General features: G+C 43.5%; 1 protein-coding gene across 5 annotated transcripts in view; it reads right to left on the bottom strand.

The window, feature by feature from the left end:
- Positions 1–369: 369 nt before the first annotated feature.
- Positions 370–25601, bottom strand: part of GUCY2F (guanylate cyclase 2F, retinal) — a 50064-nt gene continuing 24832 nt past the window's right edge. For 4 of the 5 annotated variants that reach the window (XM_069808596.1, XM_069808601.1, XM_069808599.1 and 1 more), the window contains 4 exons: positions 20061–20159; positions 17807–17901; positions 16669–16754; positions 370–2662 (listed from right to left, as the gene is read on the bottom strand). In XM_069808596.1, coding sequence (XP_069664697.1) covers positions 2524–2662; positions 16669–16754; positions 17807–17901; positions 20061–20159 — 419 coding nt within the window. In that variant the 3' untranslated portion in view covers positions 370–2523. Of the gene's footprint in view, positions 2663–7851; positions 7944–16668; positions 16755–17806; positions 17902–20060; positions 20160–25601 lie in introns of all 5 variants that reach the window. The other variant, XM_069808598.1, reaches the window with a different exon arrangement.

Here is a 25601-nt window from a genome sequence, read left to right as displayed (position 1 = left end):
AAGAATTTCTTCCTTATATCTAACCTAAATCTACCCTCTTTCAGTTTAAAACTTTTACCCCTTGTCCTATCACTACATGCCCTTGTACAAAATCCTTCTCTGGCTTTCTTACAAGCCTTGTTTAAGTACTGGAAGGCTGCAATAAGGTCTCCCCGGAGCCTTTTCTTCTCCAGGCTGAACAACCCCAACTCTCTCTCAGCCTGTCCTCATAGCAGAGGTGTTCCAAGCCTCTGATCATTTTTGTGTCCCCCCTCTGGACCCGCTCCAACAGGTCCCTGTCTCTCCTGTGCTGAGGACCCCAGAGCTGGACGCAGAACTGCAGGTGGGGTCTCACCCGATCGGAGCAGAGGGGCAGAATCCCCTCCCTCGACCTGCTGGCCACGCTGCTGGTGATGCAGCCCAGGACACGGTTAGCTTTCTGGGCTGCAAACACACATTGCCGGGTCATGCTGAGCTTCTCATCAACCAACACCCCCAAGTCCTTCTCTGCAGGGCTGCTCTCAATCCACCCATCTCCCAGCCTGTATTTGTGCTTGATCAATGTTTTAAACATGGGAAAATAATGGAAAAGACATGAATTACTCAGAAACTATTTGTTTAAATTCATGTTTGCACAGACCAATCCACATAATGTCCCTGGAACCGTAGATTGAGGTATATTGTGTCAGAATTGCCTGGCCCATGTCTCTTGCATAGGACTTTATTCCTGAATGGATCTGCAAATGGAGGGTGAGCACAGTGCAGAAGGTGAAAGCTTTCCTAAGCCCTCTTTGACAGCTCAAGTGTCGTATGAGCCTTTCGACATATGTCTTTCAAGGGCCAACTTCTCCCACCCGGAATATCAACTCACATCACTAAATAGGCAAAAGCTTCTTTCACAAAACAAGGTGCCACAGAGTAAAATCTCATTATTAAAGAACATTAACAAATTTCCCTTCCATTTTCACTTTTCAGATGTTTATACTGCAAACAGCTCTTTACTTTGACAGTTCATGTGTTTTATACTTGCTACAGTGAATGAGTTGTGAAAATAATATCTTCCTTAGCTTTGTGGAGTCTTGCTTGCCTTGTTTCATAAAGGCAATTGTTTGCAATAACTAAAGAAGGTTTGGCAAGTGGTTGTTGACTCTTATTTATCATCTGAATGATAAAAATCTGCTCTGGTTGCTCTGATGAGAAGAGTTCAAACTGAGCTTGAGAAAAGTCTCCATGTTTTCAATGAGCACCTTCTGGTGGTAATACCGATTAAATTACTATATCTGCTGTTCTCTTCAGCCTTGCAGAAGAGAGAACAACAATTCCCAGCAGACTGTTAGAAGCCAGATGTTGAACGGGAGTAAAAAATCTGGAAGAAGAAGTGGCCAACAACAAAATTATTTGACCTTGATGAAGTGTGCTCTGTGAGAAGTGCCTACAAGCCAAGTGCTGGCCCTTTGCAGAAAGGTATTTTTACCCGCTGGGACGCTTACTTTGAAGACAAGTGCCTTTGAGACCACTTGGAGACTGGGAAGGAAAAAAAGCGATATGTTTTAGGCTTTGCGCTGCTTAAGTGATGTACTTTTCATTCCCTCAGCTCCAGTTTTACAGGAAAGAAAATTCATATCTCATTAGTGTTACTCAGCTGAAGGAACTGCAGAATGTCATTCTCTGCATCTCAGTTTTCCAATATCTTGGCTTTCCATTTTCATCCTGCTTTGGGATGAAAAGTGTAAAATGTTTTAGATATGCTATATGTATGTGTGTATAAAGTGAAACAAAATGTTCTTCCAGTTCAGATCTCGAATTGCAGAGATGACATATTTTGACATTTTGAGCAGAATCACATTTTGGCATTTGGAAACAAATATTGATTCATACCAAACTGTTTCATTTCAAAACTGTCATTTCAGTTTGAAAATAGCATTAAAATGGCATTTGCAGCTGAAATGTCAATTTAAAAGAAAATGTTTCAGCTTAAATTGACATATAGGAACAAAACATTTTGATTCAAAATTTCCCCTTGTGGGGGAGTGAAAAATATTTTTTGTTGTTGTCAAACCCACTTTCTTCTAAATTGCACTGATTTTCATGAAACCAGAGTTTCCTACAACAACAAGAAAAATCTATATAATGCAAAACAGTTAAACCATTTTAGCAGTTGGCATTATTGTTCAAATCCAGGCTCAAGTGCAGCCAGACATGTTTGTGCTGCCATGCAGACCGAGCTAAAATATTCTTTGGGCTCATCCTTGTGACAGTTGCTGATGAAGAGCTGGCACTACCATCACCACCACCATCACTTTCCTCCCCAATGGACCCCTGCCAAAAACGCACACATACAGCTCTGAGTTGGTGCCCAGTTTCCCAAGAGATGATGGTCAGGATTCATCTGCCTGCTCAGGTTCACCCTCTGCAAGAGCTAAGAGGCTTCATCAATTATACTGCTTTTGGCTGGAAGGGAATTAAATGGAGGGTGTGAGCTCCTCTGCTGTGTTGGCTTCAAGGTGTCCATCCTGATCTTACTAGTTTTTTGCTGTGCTCTTCTCAGATTTCATCCTCGTCAGTACTTATTCCGGCCTCCTTCATGCTCCCCAGCTCTTTAAAGGTTGCTTTTGCCAGTGTCCTCTTTGTGCCCCTCAGGACAGATTTGAGTTTCCTGGTCAGGACATCTGGCCAGTTGTGGCTGTAAAACAGAGAAGAGAGCAGGAGTTAGGAACCCTGCTCACTAAGGAATAGCCTTTCTTTTTGCATCACTTTGTGTCAGACAAAGCAGAAACAATAGATGTTCTCAAAGCCATCAAGAAGCATCGGGCAAGGAGGGATGCTGGTAGAGAACTGCAGGGATGTGGTGGTCCTAATAAACCATACAACCACTGGAGCTGTTCCACGGGTTAATGGGATACACAGAGATTTCATCCAAGGATACCCACTTCACAAATGTAAATTACATTTACATAAAAACAACCAGAGGGCTTCAGCTGCTCCTGAAAAACGTTCCTAACTGCATCACAAGCCTCATAAAGCCCTTAGCTGGTAATAAATCAGCTGGGCTCCTCCAAGTTTAAGGTCTTTCATTGCCACCAGTGAGAAATCTGAAGGTCCAGCTGCTCTGACAGCCCCATGATCTCACCAAGCCCAAGACAGGATGAGCAGAGAACCAGAAAGCCCTGACGTCCATCTCAGATCCAGGCGGGGTTTTGCTGCCTTAGCCTGGCACTGTTCCCAACAGAATGAGCTCTGCTGAGTACCAGGACTCAAGAGCTGGGCTGAGAGACTATATCTAGAGCCAGGCTAGTAAACTGATGTGATGGAGCTGAAGAGGATCATTTGTTATGATGCTCCAAGTGTTCATGATGCCCAGGTTCTACCATCTGTCAATGGGCACAGATTTATTACAACATAATGGGTGTTTCAGAGACAAAACAAACATCAAGGACTTGTAGAAGGCCAGAAGCTGAGTGAATGGCAGGGCTTTAGGTAAGTGTCAACTCTGCAGCTGTCCTGTCCTACATAAAGTATCATATAAAATCAAATTTACTGTGCATAATAGAAGAAAATATAATTCCAGCTGTTGTAAACCAAAAAGAACCTAATGCCAACCCATACCAATATCCCTATTGTGATTATATAGATATTAAAAAGAAATATCTGAGAAATTGTTGTGATTATACATAGATATATATATATGGTTTTAAATTGTACACACCATTGTTGTGTACAATGAACAAGCAATTACTTCAGAATAGAAATATATGTAAAACTGACTATATGAAGCAGGGATCCCGTAGCAATAGGACAAGGGGTAATGGTTTTAAACTGAAAGAGGGGAGATTCAGACTAGATATAAGGAAGAATTTTTTTACGCCGAGGGTGGTGAAGCACTGGCCCAGGTTGCCCAGAGAGGTGGTCGATGCCCCATCCCTGGAACATTCAAGGTCAGGTTAGACGGGGCTCTGAGCAACCTGATCTGGTTGAAGATGTCCCTGCCCATGGCAGGGGGGTTGGACGAGATGACCTTGAAAGGTCCCTTCTAACCCAAACCGTTCTGTGATGCTATGATTCCATATCAAGAGTGTGAGATATGAGATCTTGAAAGGAGGGGAATGAATATTATTAGGCCCAAGGACTATTCACACTAATGACCAATTATTAGTATAGAATTGTTAAGCAGCCTAATGAAGCTGCCCTTAATGACAGCACAGGGTGGGCTGTCTTTAAAGTATCTATTAAATATCTATACAGTATATAAATATAATTTAAAATATATATATCAGACTATAGCAAAGTCAACTAATAGCACTGGCACCAGAACCAGGTGTGCAGGCTTGACCACTCTGACACCCTGTATTGTAGCACTACATATCTAATGCTTTTTTGTTATCATTCAAGGGAATCGTATTTTATTATTTGACCTAAGGTTCTGAAGATGGTGTTTGATGGTCTAGTTACCTGTGCCTGAGGACTGGCTATTAAATCTGGATAAAACAAGAGAAGAGCCAGGACCTCCAAACTCAGCACACATCATGTTCCCTTCACTCTCACACTCAGTGGGAGACCAAGGGCAGCCAAGGACAACCAAGGGCAAAAAACAGGAAAGAGATCTAAAGGCAAATTTCTGAATCTTAAGAAATCACCCAAATGTATCAACCCAATGGGACTTAGGATCCACCCTGAAAATTCATTCATTGAACTTTATGAGAAATTGCTGATGCCCTTGTCAAAGGTAATCCCAAATGTTTTGCAACTACTAAGGAAATGAAATTTCTTTTTTTTTCTTAGGCCTTTCTGGTGTTGGATGAAGAAGATATGCCTTCCAGTTTGTTGCCCTGCATACCAAGAGAGAAGTAGCTGATAGAGTGGAAGAATGGGGTCAGAAAAAGATATGATGGGAAAAAGATCAATGGAAATCAGTGTTTGGTTTCTGCAGTTCTGGTTTTAATCTTTGGAGACATCATGCAGGCAAAATCACTTGAGATTATCCCTGCAGTGAGGCTGAAGGACTATGCTGTAATTGTGTGGGTTTCTGTGTAGGCGTGGGTTTCACCTTTGAGGACAGAGAGAATCTTTATCAAAAACCCCATCCTGAATGAGCTTTCAGATCTTAACTGCTGGTCAGTCACACCTTGCTAGTCTATGGCTTGGCCAGCAAGATGCAATGATTTGGGTGTTTACTGTATTTCTTGAACAAGAAAGAACCTCGAGGGATCTCCTGTCACTAAGCTGAGTTCATGGGACGAGAGGTCAGACTAGAGGGAGAGGCAAAGTCTTGAGGGGAAAGAAAAAGGAAGAGAACTTAAAAAACTGAGCCTCAGTACTTTTAGGTGATCCCAGACTGGTCCTTTGTCCACGCAGGACACACTACCCATATGCTTATATATCTGAAGGTCAGCAAAGAGCAATACATGTGGCACAAAGATTTATACACCATGGATCCCTCCCTAAATACAGCAGCTACCAATCACATTGGGGTGAAATCTTGCCCCTTTGAACTCCACAGTGAACTCTGACAGACTTGCATGGAGTCCAAGTCTCATCTCCAAAGCGAGCTCAACCTAGGGACCACAGGGAATCATTGACCTCTCTGTGGGACCATTCTCTGCTGGGCCTTGAAGGAGACAACTCCCTTTCTCCATATCAGAAGCACTGTAAGATGCTAGAGGTGGGATTCAGCTGCCTGAGGATACTGTCTAGCAGTATTTGGGATGCCACGGTTTATCCTACGTGGTCTTCAGCTGCTGTTTCATCTGCCAGCCTTGCACAAGTGTCTCTGAAAACCACGGTGCTCGGGGCTGAATCCCACTTGCATGAGTGGGTTAGTAGGTCCATGTTAAGATCATAGATCCTACTGCAGGACAAAGTATAAGGATCACTAGTGGTATAGCCGAGAGGTTTTTCTTCAGATAACTGGAGGTGCACTTTGGTGTTCATCATGCTTTGCCGCACATTTTTATCAAGATTCGGACAGAACCATCACTTCTCTTCGAAAACAGGTGTCCACCAAGGACAACAGAGTCCACAGTCACTCTTTCAAGGTTAAAGGATTCACTTCGTGAGCATGAGGAGCAGAGTCTTGGCCTTCCTTTAGACTCCAGGCCAGATGTATACTCCAAAATATACAAATACTCCGAGATGGGGATCCCTATCTTATCCTAACAAAGACCTTGTAAGACTGTTAAGAGTTTACAGTCCCAGACTAATGGGGCTGTAAACTGGGTGACTAGACTATAGACCACTACATCTGAAATCCTTGTATAGCATTCCTTCATTGCTATCAAAGAGAACCAAGGTTATTTATGGCATATTCCCTTTCATCATATATGTCTAAAATAGGTTAGCTGGAAACATCACTAAATCACCAAGTGGGCATGTGGGAACAAGTGGATGTTGAGGACATAATTGCCTCCATTGAAAGCTTCGTGCACACACGAAGGATTGAACTAGGACTGTTGAAATGCTCCAGGTATAAATGCCTTATTGATTTTTCTGCTATTTCCCATGAATTGAGCCAAGTGGACTAATGAGGACCTTCTGTTCTCTATAATGTACTGCTAATCAGCCTTGCTTCAGTGCAGAAGTCTATGTCTGTGGGTGATATAAGTACTAAATGTTTTTGTATTAGTATATGTGCAGTTTTTTTCAAGCAGCGCTAACTAAAGAGAGGGATCTTCTTTGTCTCTGGCCTTGGAGGAATAGCTTGTGCTCATAGGTGTAGATCAACAGGGCTGTCTTCTGTGCCTTGGAGCTTATGTTTAGCAGCGAGTGTTCACATATGGTAGTGCTTACGCAGGTCTCTGCACAGTGTGTCCCATATTTAAATCTTTTTTTTTAATGAAGAATTTCTGCCCAGCTTGTAGAATAGGGAGAGCCTCAAACAAAAATTTAAAAATCTCTTAAGGGAGACAAAACAGCCTAGTAACAGCCCCTGAATCTTTAAGAGTTGTGGTTGGGAAAGAGGAACACAGCCAAAAGTTGTCTGCTGTGTTTTATCCTTGTAAGAAAATTGGATGGAGCTTTAGTCTTTAGAGTAATCTATCAGCTTGATATGGTGTATCTTAGGGGTTTGTAACCAGCCTATATCTAGGCACTCTGGGCTTTCATCCACCTCTGCCTTTTTCTAAGAAAATGGAAATTAAGTAAAAGTTAGTTCAGAGGCACTGAGCAGAAGCATTATTGCTGCTTTCAGAGATATTAATGAAACCAACCATACAGCATTTTCACGGGACATCAGACCCTCTATGTGCATGTGTGGGTGTGCATGCTTATATGCCAGCCTTGCTCCTGTAGCACCTATTTGATCAGGCAGCTCAGGTCATGCTGTTATACTCCATGTAACTTCTGAATTCCAACCAAATCATCCTAAATCCACATTTCTTTCTTGTACCAGTAGGTACCATAGTGATGAATAACAGAGCTGCATCCTGTTTCCTGTCATGAGACATGGAATTACACTAGGCAGGAGATACACATTACAGGAAAGCAACAACAGGCAATTTGGATTCTTCCAGGTTTGAACTCCAGCTTTATCTCTGTGTTTACCATGTACTGGGCTCTTCCTGGCACAGTGCACATCGACATCCAGTGGATCGATAATCCACTGCAGGTAAACACACTAATACTGTATGTCTTTCAGGAACGAATGTGATAATAGGTCATAAATTTGGTAGGAAATCGCCCAACAAGGTTACTACTATCTTTAGACAGCTTTGCTGCTCTTCTGAGCACCTTTGAATGAGACACTTTAAAAGAATAATACATATTTTTGACAAAAAAAAAAAAAAGGACATGACACTAAAACCAGCAAAGTGCAGACAAATAACACATAAGCAGACACTAAATAGCAGAGCTACATTGGGACTGTCCTACAGCTACTACCTCAGATCTAGGCCCTTTTGCCAAGGAGTTTTTCAGCTTTCCTCCTTTTGAACTCTGCAATTTCTTCCGTGGGTAACCCATGAGCTCTACACCTGCAGTGAACACGTAGGCCATTAGAGAAAGAACCAGTTCAGTTTCATCTGCAATAAAGAATAGACCATAACGGAGACCGAGTGAAAGGTAAGTGTCTTCTGATGCAAAAAAGGAAAACAAATATTGGGCCTGGTTCTGATTTTATTTATTCCCCTCTTTAATTACTTCGGCTCGACTTACTTACTGCAAAGAGTGAGGTTAGCTACTTTAATTTTAAGTGTCCTGAAATTAAGTGCCTGCTCTGAGACAGGCATCTTTTGCAATCTGTAAAACCAGGCACATCCAGAGGGCTCTTGGCACATCTTAGACACTTCTCCCAGGATGAGAGGAATGACTTTATTGATTGAGAAACACAAACATTATATCTATCAATCATGTCTGTATCCAGAATCTATTAGAAAAGATTAATCCCAGGAGAATTATTCCATTATTCCTCTGATTCTCCCCCTCATTCATTAAAGGGAAGAGCACAACAAAACTGCTGTGAAGATCTTGCCTTCAGTTAGTCCAGCCCTGCCTCAGTGCCTTTTGGTCTTCTTTGCTTTCAGAAACTTCCAGCTCTCAAAGCTATGGGCACATTTCCAAATGGAAATCCTATTTAACTGTCCCTAGAGGCAGCCAGTTTTCCCTGAAAGCTTAGTACAAATTTAACAGCCTTTCCCGAGGGAGATCGGAGTCAAGTTTCAGCTCTTTTGCCAATTCTGTCCTACAAATGGAAACGTCTAACCAAGCTGTCCTTCCATGCCTTACCTAAATCCTCAGATCTGGGAACATCTTTCCTTTTTATAGAAGCATTGATCCCTGTCTATAAACTCTCCATCAGTGCTGGAGACTTTAGGGCTGGGTCCCAAGGACAGGGAAGCCAGGAGGATATAATCCTGATGGGCTGAATGAGGAATGGTTTCTTCTGGGAATCTACAACTCAAGTGGGATTCATGTCCCTGAAATTTAGCTATCATCTGCAACACAGATGTCTCCATCTGAGCCAAATATCTTGGGCTCTCTTCTGAGGCAGTGGAGAGAAACAGGCACAGCTTTGGGCTTTATCTCAAAGTAGATGTCCTCTGCGGGGCAGAAGAGATGTACCTAGAAGTGCCTGTTTCTCCGCATTGACTCTAAAAGATGTGTAAGGTGACCAGCTCAGATGGAGGTGTCTATGCTAAATAACTTTTAATAAGATTAAATCCTACCAGTTGGAGGGGGAAGAGGAATACTTCGTCTCCAGCCCCTTTATGCAAGCAGTAGCAAAATTCAGCCACACATGGATAAGCGTGAGGGGCTTGTTCTTTGAGTCCACCCAGCAGGACTTCATCCACAGGGGAGTGGAGGAGTTTGCTGCTTATTTCTGCACAATAGTGCAGCAGGTTGTGACCCACAGAAGGTGAAGACCTGACCAGGGTATTCGGGGATCAAGCACAGTATCAGGTTGCCTGAGCTCTACCTCCAAACACTGCTCACACAAGTATCAAGTAACTGTTTGATAACGACTTAACCTTCACCCAGGGCACAATAACAAGAAAAAAGATCCAGTGCAAACAGCACTGACACATCTTCTGAACTCAGTAATGTCTGAGCAACTGGAGAGGGCTGATTCTGTACCCTCCATCCCGACCTCTCGCAAAACCCCTCTGTCTGAAGTCAGCTGTTCTTTTACCAAGGGAATCTCTTCCCACCACTTTGTTTCCAAAGCCAGCAGGAGAAACTGTAAGGTCCTGCACCCCAGCTCCCTGAATGGTTAAGGAATTTGCCTTCTCTTTTCTGAATGTGGTGTGTTACAATGATTTTTTTCTGAGCACTGAAAACACAAGCCCCTGGCTCAAACCTTAGGCAGCCAGCACAACTTCTAGTTCCCAGTTACAGGGGGAAAAACTCAGACCCATAGACAGAGCATCTTTATGGCTTGGCCACTCCGTACCCTTTGGTGAGAACGACTGCCACTCAAATTGCCTCGAGACCTAGGTCATACAGATGCAGACATAGTCTCCTCTGCTCTCCTTTCTCTTTCTCTTATCCCTGCTTTGCATAAACCCATATGCTGGAGCAATGTGTACCCTGTTGCAAGACGCAGGAATCCTGGGCAGCCCGTTACATCTCAGCTCTGTGGTCCTGCTCCAGCCAGCCCTGGACCCCTTTCATTGACTGCTTCCCACACACCTTTGTCTTTAAACCAGTCAGGATTGTCTCTGAGGTTACTCGTTTCTGAGGCAGTTTATTTTATTTTAACCCATGTTTCATCATACTCCGGTTTTTCTTACTTTAAATGGCTGGTAGCTTTGTAGAAGCAGTTGGCGGGGGAGCAGAGGAGGCTAAAAGCAGCTCTGAGACGGTTTGTCCTCGGTACTCTTCCCTCTTGTCCCTCAGCACTGTTGTTCATATAAGAGCTTTTGGGCTGCTATGTAGCAAGAAAGCCTGTTTAGACGGCAGGAGGGAGAGACGTGTACCCTGATCAGATAGAACTCTCACTTGGCCAGCCCACGCAGCGGGTGCAACACCCTAAAAATGTTCCTAGGCACAAGCTGACTCCTGTTCAGACAGCTCAGATCACTCGCCACTGGGTTTCCCTCTGCTTCTCTTCTCAAGGGAAGTGTGGGCACATCCAGGGAGAAACACCCTCAGGTGAACCCCTGCAGCCAGGACCTACCCTAGACAGCCTGTCCTGCTGTCGAGGTGCTGGTTGTTGCTCTCTCTGTCCCTCTGCAAAAAACATCCTTCAAAGGGACCTTCACCTCCCACTTCACCTCCCAGTCTGTCTGGGTGAGACGGGAGAAACTACTGGGCACATCCAGGCACATCTGGGCACACCTCAGCCATGCCTGAGGCCATACCCCAGAATACGATCCACAAAGCCAGCCAGGTCCTGAGCACGGTGTCAGAACTACCTTTCCCTAAATCTGCAGAAATATCCATGGGAGAAAAGGTAATGCATTTAATCACGTCTTCCAGCCAAACAATACCACTGCCTGATTTTGCTTCCTTTCTGAACACCGCGTTTAGGGTTCCTTGCTATCAGCAGTAATTCTCTAATCTAGTATTCCAGCCAATTCTCCCAGAAACCTCAGCTTGCTCAAAAAGAGCTTGTTTAAATATATCAGCTAGAGCAACCACATTCTAAGTCAGACAGCCTTGTTCAAAGGGAGATGAGTCACTGGCTTTCATTCCCTTTCTCCCCTCAATCAGATTTCAGAAAAAAATTCTTCTTTCTCACCTGCATTATGCCATAGCCATGACCAGAGTATTCTTTTCTCTTCATTTTGCTGTTGTGTTAGAGGTTCAGAAATAATTTGAAAAGAAAGCATTGATTGTGAAGCAAAAAGCATCTGTCCTGACACTGGGTGATCAAACCTATGAGCCAGAGGGTGCTTTGATTTCCTCAAATAACTCTGTTATATGTTATATAAAGTTTATTTATGAAATGTTGTGAAGCTGTTGTGTAATTCCAGCTATGTAAGGACAACAAAAGTTTTTCAATGCTGTTTGCTCCACAAGGTCCTTTATTTCTGATTTTCAAGTGCATTGGGTGAAAAACTTCAAATAGGAGCCTGAACAGAAATCTTTTTGCTTATCCCTCCAGAAAGACACATCAGCAGCAACAGCAACAGCAGAGACTCTCTACGGATCATCTCCCATCCTGCCAGGATGCCTCAACATAGGCAAAGCAATAAGAGCCTTGTATTGGGTAGAAGAAAAAGCCATGTTGTCTTAATGGGTGTCTTTTTCCTTGCTCGTAAAAAGATATTTCTCATCTGGTGTTGAGAGATTGATTCTCTGACCATCTTTCACTGCTTCTCGCCCATTTCATTTTAAAACAAGGATTTCAGTGCTTTCTCCAGGGTTGATCCTCATGTATGTGTACATGGGAGACCCCCAAACTCTCTCCTATCTCTGGCTGCATCTTCAGTTTTTAGTGATTTCTCATATCAGGTTGTATTTATCATTGTGGATGGTGGTGGGCTCGATGATTTATCAGCCTTTCTGGACTTAAGAGCTATTGCATGATTTCATACAAGAGAAGAGATCTGGGTCTGATGATAAAAATCCAAAACTCTCATACATTCTTTACCTGGGCACCGGGTTCATGGTTAAAAGCCCTTGAGAGAACCTATGATCTGTATCTTTCTTCGCTGAATTGTATTCTTTTTTTTTTTCCCTCCAGTTAACTTTCTATAGCTAATATAAAATAATGTTAGGAAGGGGAAGTTTCTAGATAAAACTCCCTCCCGGGATAGAGGGCTCCTGCTGCTTGAAAGCACTGTATTCAGTACCAGAGCAAAGGATTTCTGAAACAGGATGGTAAAAGTTGGGAAGTCAAAAGACTGAGTATGTCACTCATCTCCTTGGAACTGCAAATGAATGTGATCCTGGCTCTTGGGTTTTTTTCTGAATTTCATTAGCTATTGAATTTTTCCTAGTGCTAGATATTTTTTCAGTGCTTTGCCAAATGCATCTGTGATTTAGTCCAGGTCAGGCTTGTATCTGCTAGATTTGTATAACCTCATATCTTTTCTGCTGTTTTGGACAAAAGGAGTGCTCCACCAGTGCTGACAAAGTGCTGCCTGTCCCAGAGCATTGCAGAATGCCAACTTCTAATATCCCACACTTATAGATTAGCAGCTTTCTGCTTTTTCCATGGCTGATCTTCAGCCCCAAAACTAGTCTCCTGGTGTACCCTCAAAGAAACCTCACAGCCTTCCTTTAAACCTACCTGACTGTGAAATCTCAAAAAAAATATCTATCCTACAGGTAGGCTGCTGCTCGACTGCTCAGCATGCTTGGTTTTGCTATCTTATCATTTTGTGACACCTTCTCTTATGTCCACCCCAATCTGCTATTATTTCCAGTGGCACTATCAGGCTTTTGTGGAGAGCTTTTTTCTTTGCCTTTTGTGGCTATTACACGATGGATCCCCAACCCACAAGATCCTGAGATGCAGCAATACAAATCCTAACAAGCTGCAAGGAAGAAGGAGAAATAATATTCATCACAAGGCAAACATCTGCCAGAAAATGTGTAGAAATTTGCCTTGGAGCAATGAAAGGATGAAGGAGCCTATTGAACTGCCTGCCCTGTTCTATGTGATACAAAATTAATGCAAAGCAGGTAAAATTGAGGTTTGACCAAACCCAGAAAAAAGGAGGTTATCCTTCAAAATGGAAAATTCTCTGGGGCAGGAGCCAGCACTGCAATCTGGACATTAAACTTGCACTTTCCCTGTGTCCTGGGTCTACTACTGAACCTCCACCCTGTCCCATAAAAAGAGCGTGTTGAAGGGTTTCTTGCTTGATTTCCACTAATCTTTTTACTTCTGAAAACAGATACACAGACCCTGAGCAGCTTCACATAAGGTTAATTTTAAGAATAGCCTTTTAGTTCATTTGACTTTATGCATGGTTTGAAGAAAGTAGGGGTGGTAAGAAGCATATTAGGTCTTTTCATTGAACTACCTTTCTTCTTAATTAAAATGCTTTGTATCCTGTGTGAGCCATGTCACCCACAGCACCTGGGTTTTAAGAGTAAAGTACATTTATCTAAATGTCCTTACACAACTGTAAATGTATGAAAGCCTGGTGCAGACAATAAAAGTCAATAAGAATGTTCCAACTAATGCCTCCAATAAGTCTGTAATTGGGATTAAACAGAGAGGTTGGTGCATATCAATTAAATTCAAATTGTTCCTTTGTTAGTCATTTGGTGGTGGCTTGAGATTTTTTACTAGGCAATCAGATGTATTGTCTCAGCAATTTCAGCAATACCAGAACGGGTTGTTATCACAGGATTTTACTGGACCATTAGTATTAATGCAATCACATAATTGAATATTCTTCCATATTTTTAAGTTTGCTGAAGCTTGGTTTCTAACCTGCATATAAACTCACCTTTGAAAGGTCAAGGACCATTCTCCAGGTCTGGGGTGCCAAGACTACTGCAAGCACAGTAGGATGATCAAGCTTGATTTGTCCCTAGACATCTATGAACAGCTCCATGAGCTACTTGGTCATAGATCTTCTCATGACTGGTTTTCCATACCCGAGCTGGAAAATTGCCTTCACATGTCAAGAAATCCTCCTGCCAAGGACTGTGATTACAGCTTTGATTGGCTGATGGGGTTTACGTCATGGGAAATAATAGGAAGTTAGCACTTTTTTTATGTTATCTGCTGTCTTTTCCACAAAGCACTGCAAGTGAAGGCCTGAAATACTCCGTATCTCATGGGCTATGACTTGTCACAGCAGTAAGAAACATGGAAGCTGAAGATTACGTCAGGGAAGCAAATTCCCTTTCCTGGTTCTTTAATACTTAATGAGTGTGATTCCCTGTAACGGTCTAAGTCAAGAGCTCAGGCAGCAAGCCAAACTATGGACTGAAATTCTCCAGCACACCTCTCAGAGGAGGTCGCTACCTTCGATGAGCCACAGGGAATTAAGTGATGAGGAATGTGTGGAATCAAGTGATGACGAATGTGTCCCTTGCTCTTATGAATAGGAGGAGAAAATCTGCTGCTGCCCACTGATCTCACCAGATATGAGGGACTGGGTTGTTCAAGACCTCATGGAAAAGAAAGACCTAAACAGAAGATGAGTTGCTTCAAGACAGAGTGAAAAGATGAGTAAAAGAGGACTTTGTTCAGCACCTCCTTCCTCAGCACAAATCCTGCAGATGAGGAAATTCCTATGGAAGTGTATCAAGCAGTGTCTTCAAACTGCTGTATTGGCCAACATATAGACATAACAGAAAAACAATTTTCAGCCTCTCATGAACTGACATAAAATTGAACCATCAAGATAAGACCGGAAAAATAGGATGCCATGTCTGACACCTCTCTGATAATAGCACAGCCTGTGCATGAGGAAGTTCTCCAAATATTTGCTTTGCTTGAACCTCCAGTTACTTCTTTCTGCCATTTGACTTCTATGGGGCATAGCTTTCATTTTGACCCTTCACTGGGACAGATTCAGTTTCATATAATTTTGCTTTTTTCTCTGATTACTTTCACATTCATTTAACTGCTGTATGATGCTCTATGGGGACAGAAAAACTGCAAGGGGACAGTGAAGATCAGGGGCAAGAGCAGAAGATCACCTTCCTCTTTGCAGTGCTACTGGTGGAGTCTTCTGAGGTTGCACAAGGATGCTCAAGATCCCCTGATCCCGCTCTTACTGTCCCCCCTGGACCTGATGTATTTTCTGTCATTTACAATCCACGTTTAGAAACACCTCGGGCCTGCATAAGTCTGACTTTGGCACACATGACCGGAGGACAGGCTTTTTGAGGATTATGGAAGGAAACTCAACAGTCAACAGAGGCCCAACACATGACTTTTAGACGGTAAAACCAGGATGAGAAGAACCTTCTCTCAAGGTAGAAGTCTTGGTACTTCTTTGGTTGCATGGTAAGCCAGCCCACCTTGCTAATCTGGCAAAGCTCCTCCAAGTTTCGTATCTCCCATGAATAATGCAACATTGATAGCAACACACATTACTCAATAGCTCATTTCCATCAAGTATTAACAATAAAATGCCTCCAAGCCTAAGAAATATTGTCCCTCAAAATTATGTTCCAGTAACCTTCTATCTTCCACCCTGATTGACACCCATATAACTTAAAAATTATGGCCCAAAATACTTTTAATTTCATACTACTCCAAGAAGGCTCCAGGAGGGCCCTGAGCACATGGACTGCCCTATATGCAACCGCCCAAGTAGTTTACCATTATGTGCAAAGAGAGATAAAAGCCTTCTTCATTTTACTAAGAACAAATGAGGCAAAACTTAGAACAAGCTTGCTCAGGGGAAGTCAGAGTCAAAATAAAAACAGACCTTGTTTGCTGTCAGACATCAATCTCTGAGCTAGTCACTGTAGGACTTCTCTACAGTCAAAAAAACAGGCATCTTGCAAGGGCAATTCATCTTCTACTGCAGACTTCCAAGCAGGCCAGTCGAATCAGACCCCTGAGCATGTATTTCTTTGTTGACTATAAAGGGAGTCAAGGTTGACTAGCTTTATTGTGGGTGACTACACTGTTCTTGTCAAAAAAATCCCACTCCTGGTTTTTATGTCCTGCCAACAACATCCTTTCCAGGCATACAGCATGTGACAGCTGAACAGGGAGTACTCCCTTTGCAAAGTCAGGCATTGCAGAGCTACAAAATGGCTTAATGAATTTCAAGTGCTCAATCGTTGCTCACCGCCGCTTGTATGGAGGCAACATCATTAAGTCTTTAATTACCTAACGGTGCCATATTTTTACAACACAAAGCCTCCTTATTGTTCTGTTTGAATGGGCAGTGCTACAGGGAAGAAACATGTTTATATGCTGAATGAGGCTGGTGTTTCCTGCAGGAGTTTGATGGAAAGAGAGAAAAATCTGAGTATCGCCCATATACTGATGACACCAGCGAGCTGAAAATGCCTCTACCTGTGTGTCTCCCATACACACAGAGAGTAGGAAGGAGATTCAGGAAGGAAATCCCTGGTGCTCCGTCTCCAAGGGACTATAGGGCAGGAAGCAACAAGTTTCCATGCCACTTCTTGGGAACTATCATTAAGGAAAGGAGTTGAAGAAACTGCATCACTTCTGAGTCCCAGCACTTTGCCTGAAAATTAAGTCACCTAAGGAAAATGATGTAGACTTTGCAAACAGATAACATGGAAGGGCAGCTATTCAGCCTGTGAACTCCAACAAGGACTTTTAATGAATGTGTTGAACAGCGATGAAGTCACACTTACCCTGGCTTTATTTCAGGAGGTTTAGGTAAGGGCTTCAGAAAGCCTTTTTTGCCAACTAGCCAATATGTGTCTTCTACTCCTTTACCCTAAAATAAAAACAAAAATCCAGATAAAGAGCAGCTTTCAGACCACCCTCTGTTCAATGTGTAATTTTCCCACTGGCTTTCTGAGGGCTTCATATATATCCAGAGACAGACAATGGCTGGAAATCATGGGCTCTCCTTCACAATGGTTCAGGGATGGTTTGAATTTTACTATCCTAAAAGAAGAGACCTTACTCAAACTGACACCTACAAATGACCCGCATGAGCTGGGTCATTGAAACTACACAGCTTAACAGAAATGGGAGACTACAGGGTCTCTAATCATCTTACTTGGCAGCACTAGCATCATTAATTGAGAGATTTTACAACTGTTGCTGGGCTGAATATCAGAATAAAACTTCCTCTCCCACCACTGATGATTTAGCTTTTAAGGTGAGATGCACCTGATGAACTGTAGGCATCTGTATTAGAGTCAGTCAGCCTTGACTGGAGAAATGGAGGAAAATAGACACTTCTAGGGCAACATTCATCTTCACATAAACTGGACCCTGAAAGTAAGTCAGGTTAATAATTTCCTAAAGTGCCAATTTATCTCCACTATGTAAAGGTTTCTTTCCATTGACTAAATCTGGAATAACGCCAGATCTCCACCTGCAGACATATACACTTGGGTGAGATGATTCCATTTGTCATGAAAGATTGTTAAGGGACCTGGGGCCATATTCAGACCTCTTACTGAAGGTGTTTAAGGCAAGCAAAACTCCTACTTCTGTCTATTGACTATGTAAGGGAGGAAGTGATGTTTTTAATTATTTGGTGTTGTCTTATTTGGACACAGTGAAAAGTAGCAGCTTCTGTCAAGGGTGGACTAAATAGAGTCCTAAATAAATACTTAGATCCAGCACATACAGGTGATTGCTCGATCCTATGGTCCTTCAGTAATTACCTCATGTACTGAAACAACTGATGGGAAAAATTTGGGAAGGAACCGGCAGAAGAGTGGTGGATGAAGGCCAAACAAGAGCTCCATATGAAAATTCCTTAAGCAAGAAGATTCCCCTGCGAAGCATTTCACACAGCCCTGGCCTTCTTACCTTCAGTTCTGTTTTTCCCCTAGGTACGATTTCATAGCCTTCATTTAGACTCCGAAGCGTATCCACTGTACTTTGGCTGACATGAATTCTGTAAGCTGGGAACAGAAAGCAAAACAGCTGGATCACTGTACTGCACACACACTGCGAATTCCCCACTGCTTCATACCGACAAGGAAAAATGCTTCAAAGCATGCAGGCATGTAGCTGTGCGGTGCTCTTCTACGTAGAGTTTGATGCTGATGGATGGATCCTTCCAGGTAGGGCTGTAATGAGCACAGGATGAGAGGAGATCTACACTGGGGGCTTCCTGGAGAAGGATGCCAAACACACCAAGTGTAGAAGTCCGGCTCTAAATAAAGTTGGTAAGTGTTTTTTCAGCAACATTGTCAGCTGGAATCAAAAATGCCATTTTTATCTATTGCCACAGCATAACTAGGGAGCAAGAAAGAAAAGAAAGATAACCAACTGTCCTGCTACAGCCATCCAACATCATTTGAAAGTTGGGATGAAGAGCAGAGAGATGGAGTTTGCAAGGGGACATAATGAAAATGTGGCTGTGCATCTAGATCCATGTGGATTTTTCGGTAATTCAGAAATGCCATTAACAGTCCATGCACAAAAAGGACAAAGGTGGAGATCGGTCTCTTCTCCCAAATAACAAGCGATAGGACAGGAGGAAATGGCCTCAAGTTGCACCTGGGGAGGTTTAGAATGGATATTAGGACATTAGGAAAAATTTCTTCACCAAAAGGGTTGTCAAGCATTGGAACAGGCTGCCCAGGGAAGTGGTGGAGTTGCCATCCCTGGAGGTGTTGAAAAGACGTGTAGATGTGATGCTTAGGGACATGGTTTAATGGTGGACTTGGCAGCTCTAGGTTAATGGTTGGACTCCATGATCTTAAAGGTCTTTTCCAACCTAAATGATTCTATGATTCTATCTTTATTAAATTCCCATCTCCCCCAGTTTGTTTTACCACCATTGCTGGAACTCACTGAAATTTGTTGTTGTTCTGCTGGTATGAACAAACTAGGGAATGTTTCTAAAACATTTTCCCCTGAAATAGTTTTCTTTGTTGTTGTTTCTGTGAAGTTTTTATTTCAAATGTGTCAATCACATTCCCTTTCCCCTTGAAGGATAGGGGATGAACCAGTTAAATTTTTTTTCAGAATAATCAGAAAGAACATCAGTTCAACTATTCAGAGGAAGACCACACAGCTTTGAGCTATGCTAACCTACAATCTTCCTATTACCGTGTATCTATATACTTTTCTATAATGATGCTCTTGTATCTGCTGTGCTCCTGTTGTCTCCAGTCTCAGTGGGACTTTCCACTTCCAAGGGTCTAAACCTTGAGATTCTTCAAATATCTGTCTTGCCATTAGAAATCTGCTATCAAAGTATTTCCTCCTTTCCACTGCTTTCCAAATGCAATGCATGCCTCTTAAAATAAGCCAGCCATAATCACAAGAAAGGCAATTTTCCTTAATTAATGATTAGCCTAATTGTTAGTCTTAATTAGTCTAATCAAAATCACTGGAGCTAGAAATGTGAGGATTGTATGAAAGAGTGAAAAAGTTCCAATGCGGCGTATATACAGCAGCATATTTCTAGCCTGGCATGACCTCAAGATTTTAATACTAAATATCACAGACTTCATGTATAATAAGTAATTTCTTAGACCTGTTGAAAATATCAGAAGGGAGATCAGAGATCAAGGATTAAAACGTATGAGACATTGCCTTTGGAAACCAACTTGTACTGACAGCTTGAACATCAAAAGCAAATTCAAAACACATCCTGGGCTCTGACACTGCTGTCCCTCACTGTCCACTGTGTCATCCCCAGCTCAACCACTATGGTTTGCATATCCATGTCTTAGCCAAGGACAGCAACAAACAGCAGATCTGCGTACACACATGACTGAAAAGCAGGTAAATGTTTCTTTCCTACCAGCTCTTTTTACATGTCTAGATCCAACCCATGTAGGAGAAATCTAGGGCAAGATTCATGTTGATTTTGGTTCATGGGATCCAAATCAGAGGACTGGAGCTGGAAGGCAGGGTGTTAAATGCTGACCTACGATCGCAAAGCTGATGCCCTCCCCTTCAGGCTGCTTTGAATTTTGTCGTTTGACATGCCCCTTTCTTTAGAGCTGATTCAATTGCAATGCTTATAATGAAAGATGCGCATTTCTTCATCCCTCTTGAGAAGTTTGTTCAACCACCCACCCCAGGGACTGTCCCAAATACTCACGCAGGCCCGTGGACTCCATTCGTGATGCCGTGTTCACCGTGTCTCCGAAAAGGCAGTACCGTGGCATGGTAAGCCCCACCACACCTGCCACGCAAGGCCCTGAAAGACACGTCATCTGTATAACCCAGATGGTACTGCACAAATCATGGGGTTCACTGGCAAACAAATCGCATCCTCTCCTCTGATATTCAGAAACCACTTGGGAATAGAGGAGAAAGTATTTTAAAGCTCTCATTGGCCTTGGTGCTTTCTACAAGTGATCAAAATTTAAGAATTGCTCTGGATGGCACATTGGTGTTTTATGCCAACCAGAGGGACCTTGACAGCCTTGAGAGGTGGGCCCATGCGAGCCTCATGAAGTTCAACAAGGCCAAGCACAAGGTCCTGCACCTGGGTCGGGGCAATCCCAAGCACAAGTACAGGCTGGACGATGAGTGGATTGAGCACAGCCCTGCAGAGAAGGACTTGGGGGTGTTGGTTGATGAGAAGCTCAGCATGACCCGGCAATGTGCGCTCGCAGCCCAGGAATCCAGTCATCTCCTGGGCTGCATCACCAGCAGCGTGGCCAGCAGGTCGAGGGAGGGGATTCTGCCCCTCTGCTCCGATCGGGTGAGACCCCACCTGCAGTTCTGCGTCCAGCTCTGGGGTCCTCAGCACAGGAGAGACAGGGACCTGTTGGAGCGGGTCCAGAGGAGGGACACAAAAACGATCAGAGGGCTGGAACACCTCTGCTGTGAGGACAGGCTGAGAGAGAGTTGGGGTTGTTTAGCCTGGAGAAGAGAAGGCTCTGGGGGCACCTTGTTGCAGCCTGTCAATACTTAAAGGGGGCCTGTAGGAAAGGTGGGGAGAGACTCTTTAACAGCGAGTATAGTGATAGGACAAGGGGTAATGGCTTTAAACTGAAAGAGGGTAGATTTAGATCAGATGCAAGGAAGACGTTCTTTAGTGTGAGGGTGGTGAGACACTGGCACAGGTTGCCCAGAGAAGTTGTGGCTGCCCCATCCCTGGCAGTGTTCAAGGCCAGGTTGGATGGGGCTTGGAGCAACCGGTCTAGTGGAAAGTGTCCCTGCCCATGGTAGAGGGGTTGGAACTAAATTATCTTTAAGGTCCCTTCCAATCCAAACCTGTGGTTGGGTTGACCTTGGCTGGATGCCAAGGTGCCCACCAAAGCTGCTCTATCATGCCCCTCCTCAACTGGACAGTGGAGAGAAAATATAATGAAAGGCTTGTGGGTCAAGGTAAGGACAGTTTAATAGAGCAAAAGCAAAGATTGTGCACAAAAGCAAAGGTTGTGCACGAAAGCAAAGGAAAACAAAAGATTTATTCTCTACTTCCCATCAGCAGGTGATGTCTGGCCACTTCCTGGGAAGCAGGGCTCCAGTGCTCATAGCAGTTGCTCCAGAAGACAAACGTAAATAACAAATTTTCCCCCTTCCATCTCCCTTTACTTAGCTTTTATAGCTGAGCTGATGTCCTATGGTATGGAATATCTGTTTGGTCAGTTTGGGTCAGCTGTCCTGGCTGTGTCCCCTCCCAAGCTCTTGCCCACCCCCAGCCTGCCAGTGAGGGTGGTGGGGAAATGTTGGAAAGACAGCCTTGATGCTGTGCGAGCACTGCTTAGCAGTAGCCAAAACACCACTGTGTTTTCGACACCTTTCTAGCTACCAGTACAGAGCACAGCACTACGAGGGCTGCTATGGGGACAATTAACTCCATCTCAGCCAGACCCAATTCTATGATTCTATGATTCTATGCCTGAGAAAGGTCTTGTGTAGTAGGACCTCAGTTCACCATCATGTTGGAGAAATTTGTTCAGAGTTCATGGAAGCTCAAGTACTATTGCAATTTCATTTTGAAAAGACCTTCTCCATCTGAGAAGACTAAAGTTCAGATCCTGTGACATGCCCTGTGTCTCAGTGAAACAGGATTGAAAATCAGCTTTGGAAGTCCAGAGATGCTGGCAGCCCGCTGGACCACCCTGTGTCCTCTCCTTGGAAACAAAGACATCATTAGCTCGCCTGTCTAGCCAAAAACTGTTTATTTTTCCTTTTTCTCATTCTTTAGACGAGATCCACTCCCTTCCAAAGTAGCTCCCGAAGAACTGGTGCCAAGTTCTCAGGAAGCTGTATGTGCGCAGGATTCACACAAATATGCACACACACGGAGATAAAATGTGTAACAGCCAAACAGCACAGACAATTGTTATCTGGGGCACTTGGCTTAGCTAATGTTTGGACTGTGCTCTGAAGGACGAGATGCTAAATTTCATCACCCACAATTTAATATATCAGGCTTGCAAAATAAATGCAAAAAAAAAAAAAGAAAAAGAGAAAAAAAAAAAAAGAGAATGGTCTCAACAATGTAAGGAGGTGTGGGGCTTCCTGCAGAGAAAAGACAAAAAGACAGGCCTCTGTATTTTCCATTGGATGCATTTATGTCAGATGTCTTTTCAGGCTCTGCCTGCCTTTTCAGTTTCATGATCATTCTGGGTTAAGATTTACCAAAACTGACATCTAGGAAGTCTTTTCCCATGCAAGGTTACAAGAGATGTGAATGTAGTACATCATCAACAGTATCTGAAATGATGTTATAGATAAGGTCTTTCATGATATAAAAAGTTGTAGGTTAAAATGTTGTTATGTTGTTTTTACAGTAATAATAATAATAGCCTAATTTAGATGGACAACGTAATTTTACTGTGATTTTAGCCTTCCTAGTTACAAAACCTAAGTCTTCATATAGTTTTCAGATACATTTTAAGGACAATGAAACTCCATAGCTGAAAGCTATGGGCAACTTTGCAAGAACCCCTCTTGCTGTGACCTCTGAAAAGTTGTTGCTGCAGAGTCAAAGTAACAGGATTTTAATATAATATACAGAGGATGCAAACTGAGAGGTAAGACAGATTTTAACTCCTGCCTGATGAAGCATCACTTACTTAAAGATTTAAAAAAAAAAGAGAGGCGGAATGGTTCATACCAAAAATGTTACAAGGACTTAAACGCATGTCTGGATCACACACAGCATGCAGGGACTGCTGGAGATCAGTAGAACCTGATTTAATGGTAGGTTTTTTACTTCCAATGTGCTGTGCAACCTTGGATAAGACACTGCTCCTCAGAACTTCTTCTAATTTAATTTTCGTCCTTATCAGTACTCACCAATTTGGTTCAAGCTCTTCAGGAGAGGAGCTATACCCGCTAGAGGAAGTTTTTTCAGGGTCTAGTCTATAGGCACTTTTATAGCACAAGTGTAAAGGCACTGTTGATACTACTGGGTCAAGGACCTAACGCTTGCCTAATTGGTCCTTAATGTGTGCACACTAATGTGACATAAGCATAAAAAAGGGTCTTGTTGGAGACTTTTTAATTCATGCTTCAGTAAGAACTTTCCCTGAGAAAACACTAACTCACATAGCATCACCTCTCTTCATCTTGTGGCGATGACATGACAGCGGCACTCAGAAATCTCGGTAAGGATCAAAGCTCCTTCTGTAATAGTTGTTGTAAGGACACACAAAAAAATGGCTCCTCAAAGAACAGCCCTCACTGAGGAGGATTTGATTCCGTTTTAAGAAGCAGAAATATAGGCAGCTGAGCTCCTACCGTAGTCGGTGGAGGCCGAGTCGATGCAGTCAACTGAGCGGTGAGAGCCGCTCCACCCCTGCACCTGAACAGCTCTCCAGGGTCCACTGACGTGCCCACCAGATCTCCACCGACCACAAAATGAGCGCAGGCTCCCTAACACTCCTGGAAACACCTCCACGTGGGTGCCTAAATTCAGGTTTTCTACTCAGCGCAATCATCCAAAGCATTTCTGCAACGCTCGCACCCTAGGATAGGCAAGATTTTTAGGGAGAGGTACTAGCTTTCTAGAGTACTGCTTTAAGCCTGTCCTCCTGTTGCAGAAAGTTACTAGTTCAAAACCGACCCTACAGTGTAAGCATGCCCAAAGGACTTCTCCGTGTTGAAAACATACAGGACTTAATTCACTCGCTGCCTTCGCTGCCTGTGTGTGTTCCCCCTTGTCTAGACAGCTTCAGCAAAGGGCTAACGAAAACTTCCAGCAATAAATCTCCCACAGTAACAAGTTTCAGAGGAAACCAGATACCCTGTGATGAGAACGTTATGGCCTAGTTGTTTAATTATACACGTTCGCTGGTTTGTTTTGAAATGGCTCTTTGCCAGGGCTTGCAGGGTCAGCTAATGAGCCGTGCTGGCTAAGAGTCTGCAACAATCATCAGCGGTGATGCAGAGGTTAATAAGCTCGATCGAAGTGCAGGAGTGCCTGCCAGAGAGCCTGACCAATAAACAGATCCTCTTCAGCCTCCGTGGAAAAACTTGTCTTCTCACCACCGCTCCCCCCCCACTGTCCAGTTCCAGCCCAGACATGGATGGTGTGGAAACAGCTGAGTCAGCTGAGTTTTTCTGGACATGCAGTCAAGTCAAGAGAGGAGAGCCAAGACTCAAGGGTGCATTTAAAGCAGGGGAGAAACTGCAGACCAAACACTGGTCTTCTTGTCCTCTTCTCCTTACCCCTGCATTGCCACAAGCAGACCATGGGCATGGGCTGGCAGAAGTTCCCAGAGGCGCAGCTCTCCGTTGGGATTGGAGGGACATGGTCAGCCCGTGCTCAAATGGCATTGCCTACTTTTTCAGAGAAGGGATCATGAGGTCTTCTTGGCACCAGTTTCCAGAGAGCAGTTGGCCCACAAAACTGGTGGTCACACCCGTTCTCCATCCTTTCCAGGACAGTGAAAGTGTTAGCCAAGCCCTCCTCTCTCCCAAGCGCTTCCTCAATGCTTTCATGATGCTGGAGATTCCCTCTTCATGCCTCTTTCCTCAGAAGAAACAGGGTCTAGGGTTAATCAAACTCTGCTGTCAGCTCAGTGGCTCAGAGAGCTGGTTTGCTTTGGAGCATGCATTTCTCGCTGCTCTCATGACACTATCACATTGCCAGATCTGTGCAAAACAAGATCTGGCTTCTGGTTCTTTAGAAAGAAAACACAAATTCCTCCCCCTCTTCCTTTCACACTCTACACAACAGCTCACAACACTGCTTTCCAGATACCCAGAGTTCATAAAAACAAGCAAAAATGTAACTACCCCCTGTACACGTCAACTAGGGATAGATTTTTGGCTGGGTGCATGGAAGATGTGCTGCAGAACTGCTGTCAACAGGCAGCAGCAGATGTTGCACACCAAATTCCCTTCGTTCCATGTTGAAAATGTGCTGCTGGTGCTCCAGAGACTCCTGCTCTCAGCAAGGCAAGCTGGGGCCATAGTCTCACCTAATTTCTGCCAGACTATAACACTCACAGTGCTCCTGCAATCACTCCTTAACACTTTAGACTTCTGTGAAGGGCTAAGATGAAATATTGTTTTTAGCTCTGCTCAAGTCACAGCTTTGTTCTTGTGATATTTGGGGTGAAATACTTCCTTTCCTCTGCTCTTGTTTCCCAATGTGTACAACAGGGACCAGGATATTGACTTCTGTAAAACACTTGTATGCCAAAGCTGCAAAAATGTGGGCATTATCAGA

The sequence above is a fragment of the Haliaeetus albicilla genome, chromosome 20, assembly GCF_947461875.1.
Source record: "Haliaeetus albicilla chromosome 20, bHalAlb1.1, whole genome shotgun sequence".
In the NCBI taxonomy this organism is placed as follows: Eukaryota; Metazoa; Chordata; class Aves; order Accipitriformes; family Accipitridae; genus Haliaeetus; species Haliaeetus albicilla.
This window is presented reverse-complemented; position numbering and strand designations above follow the sequence as displayed.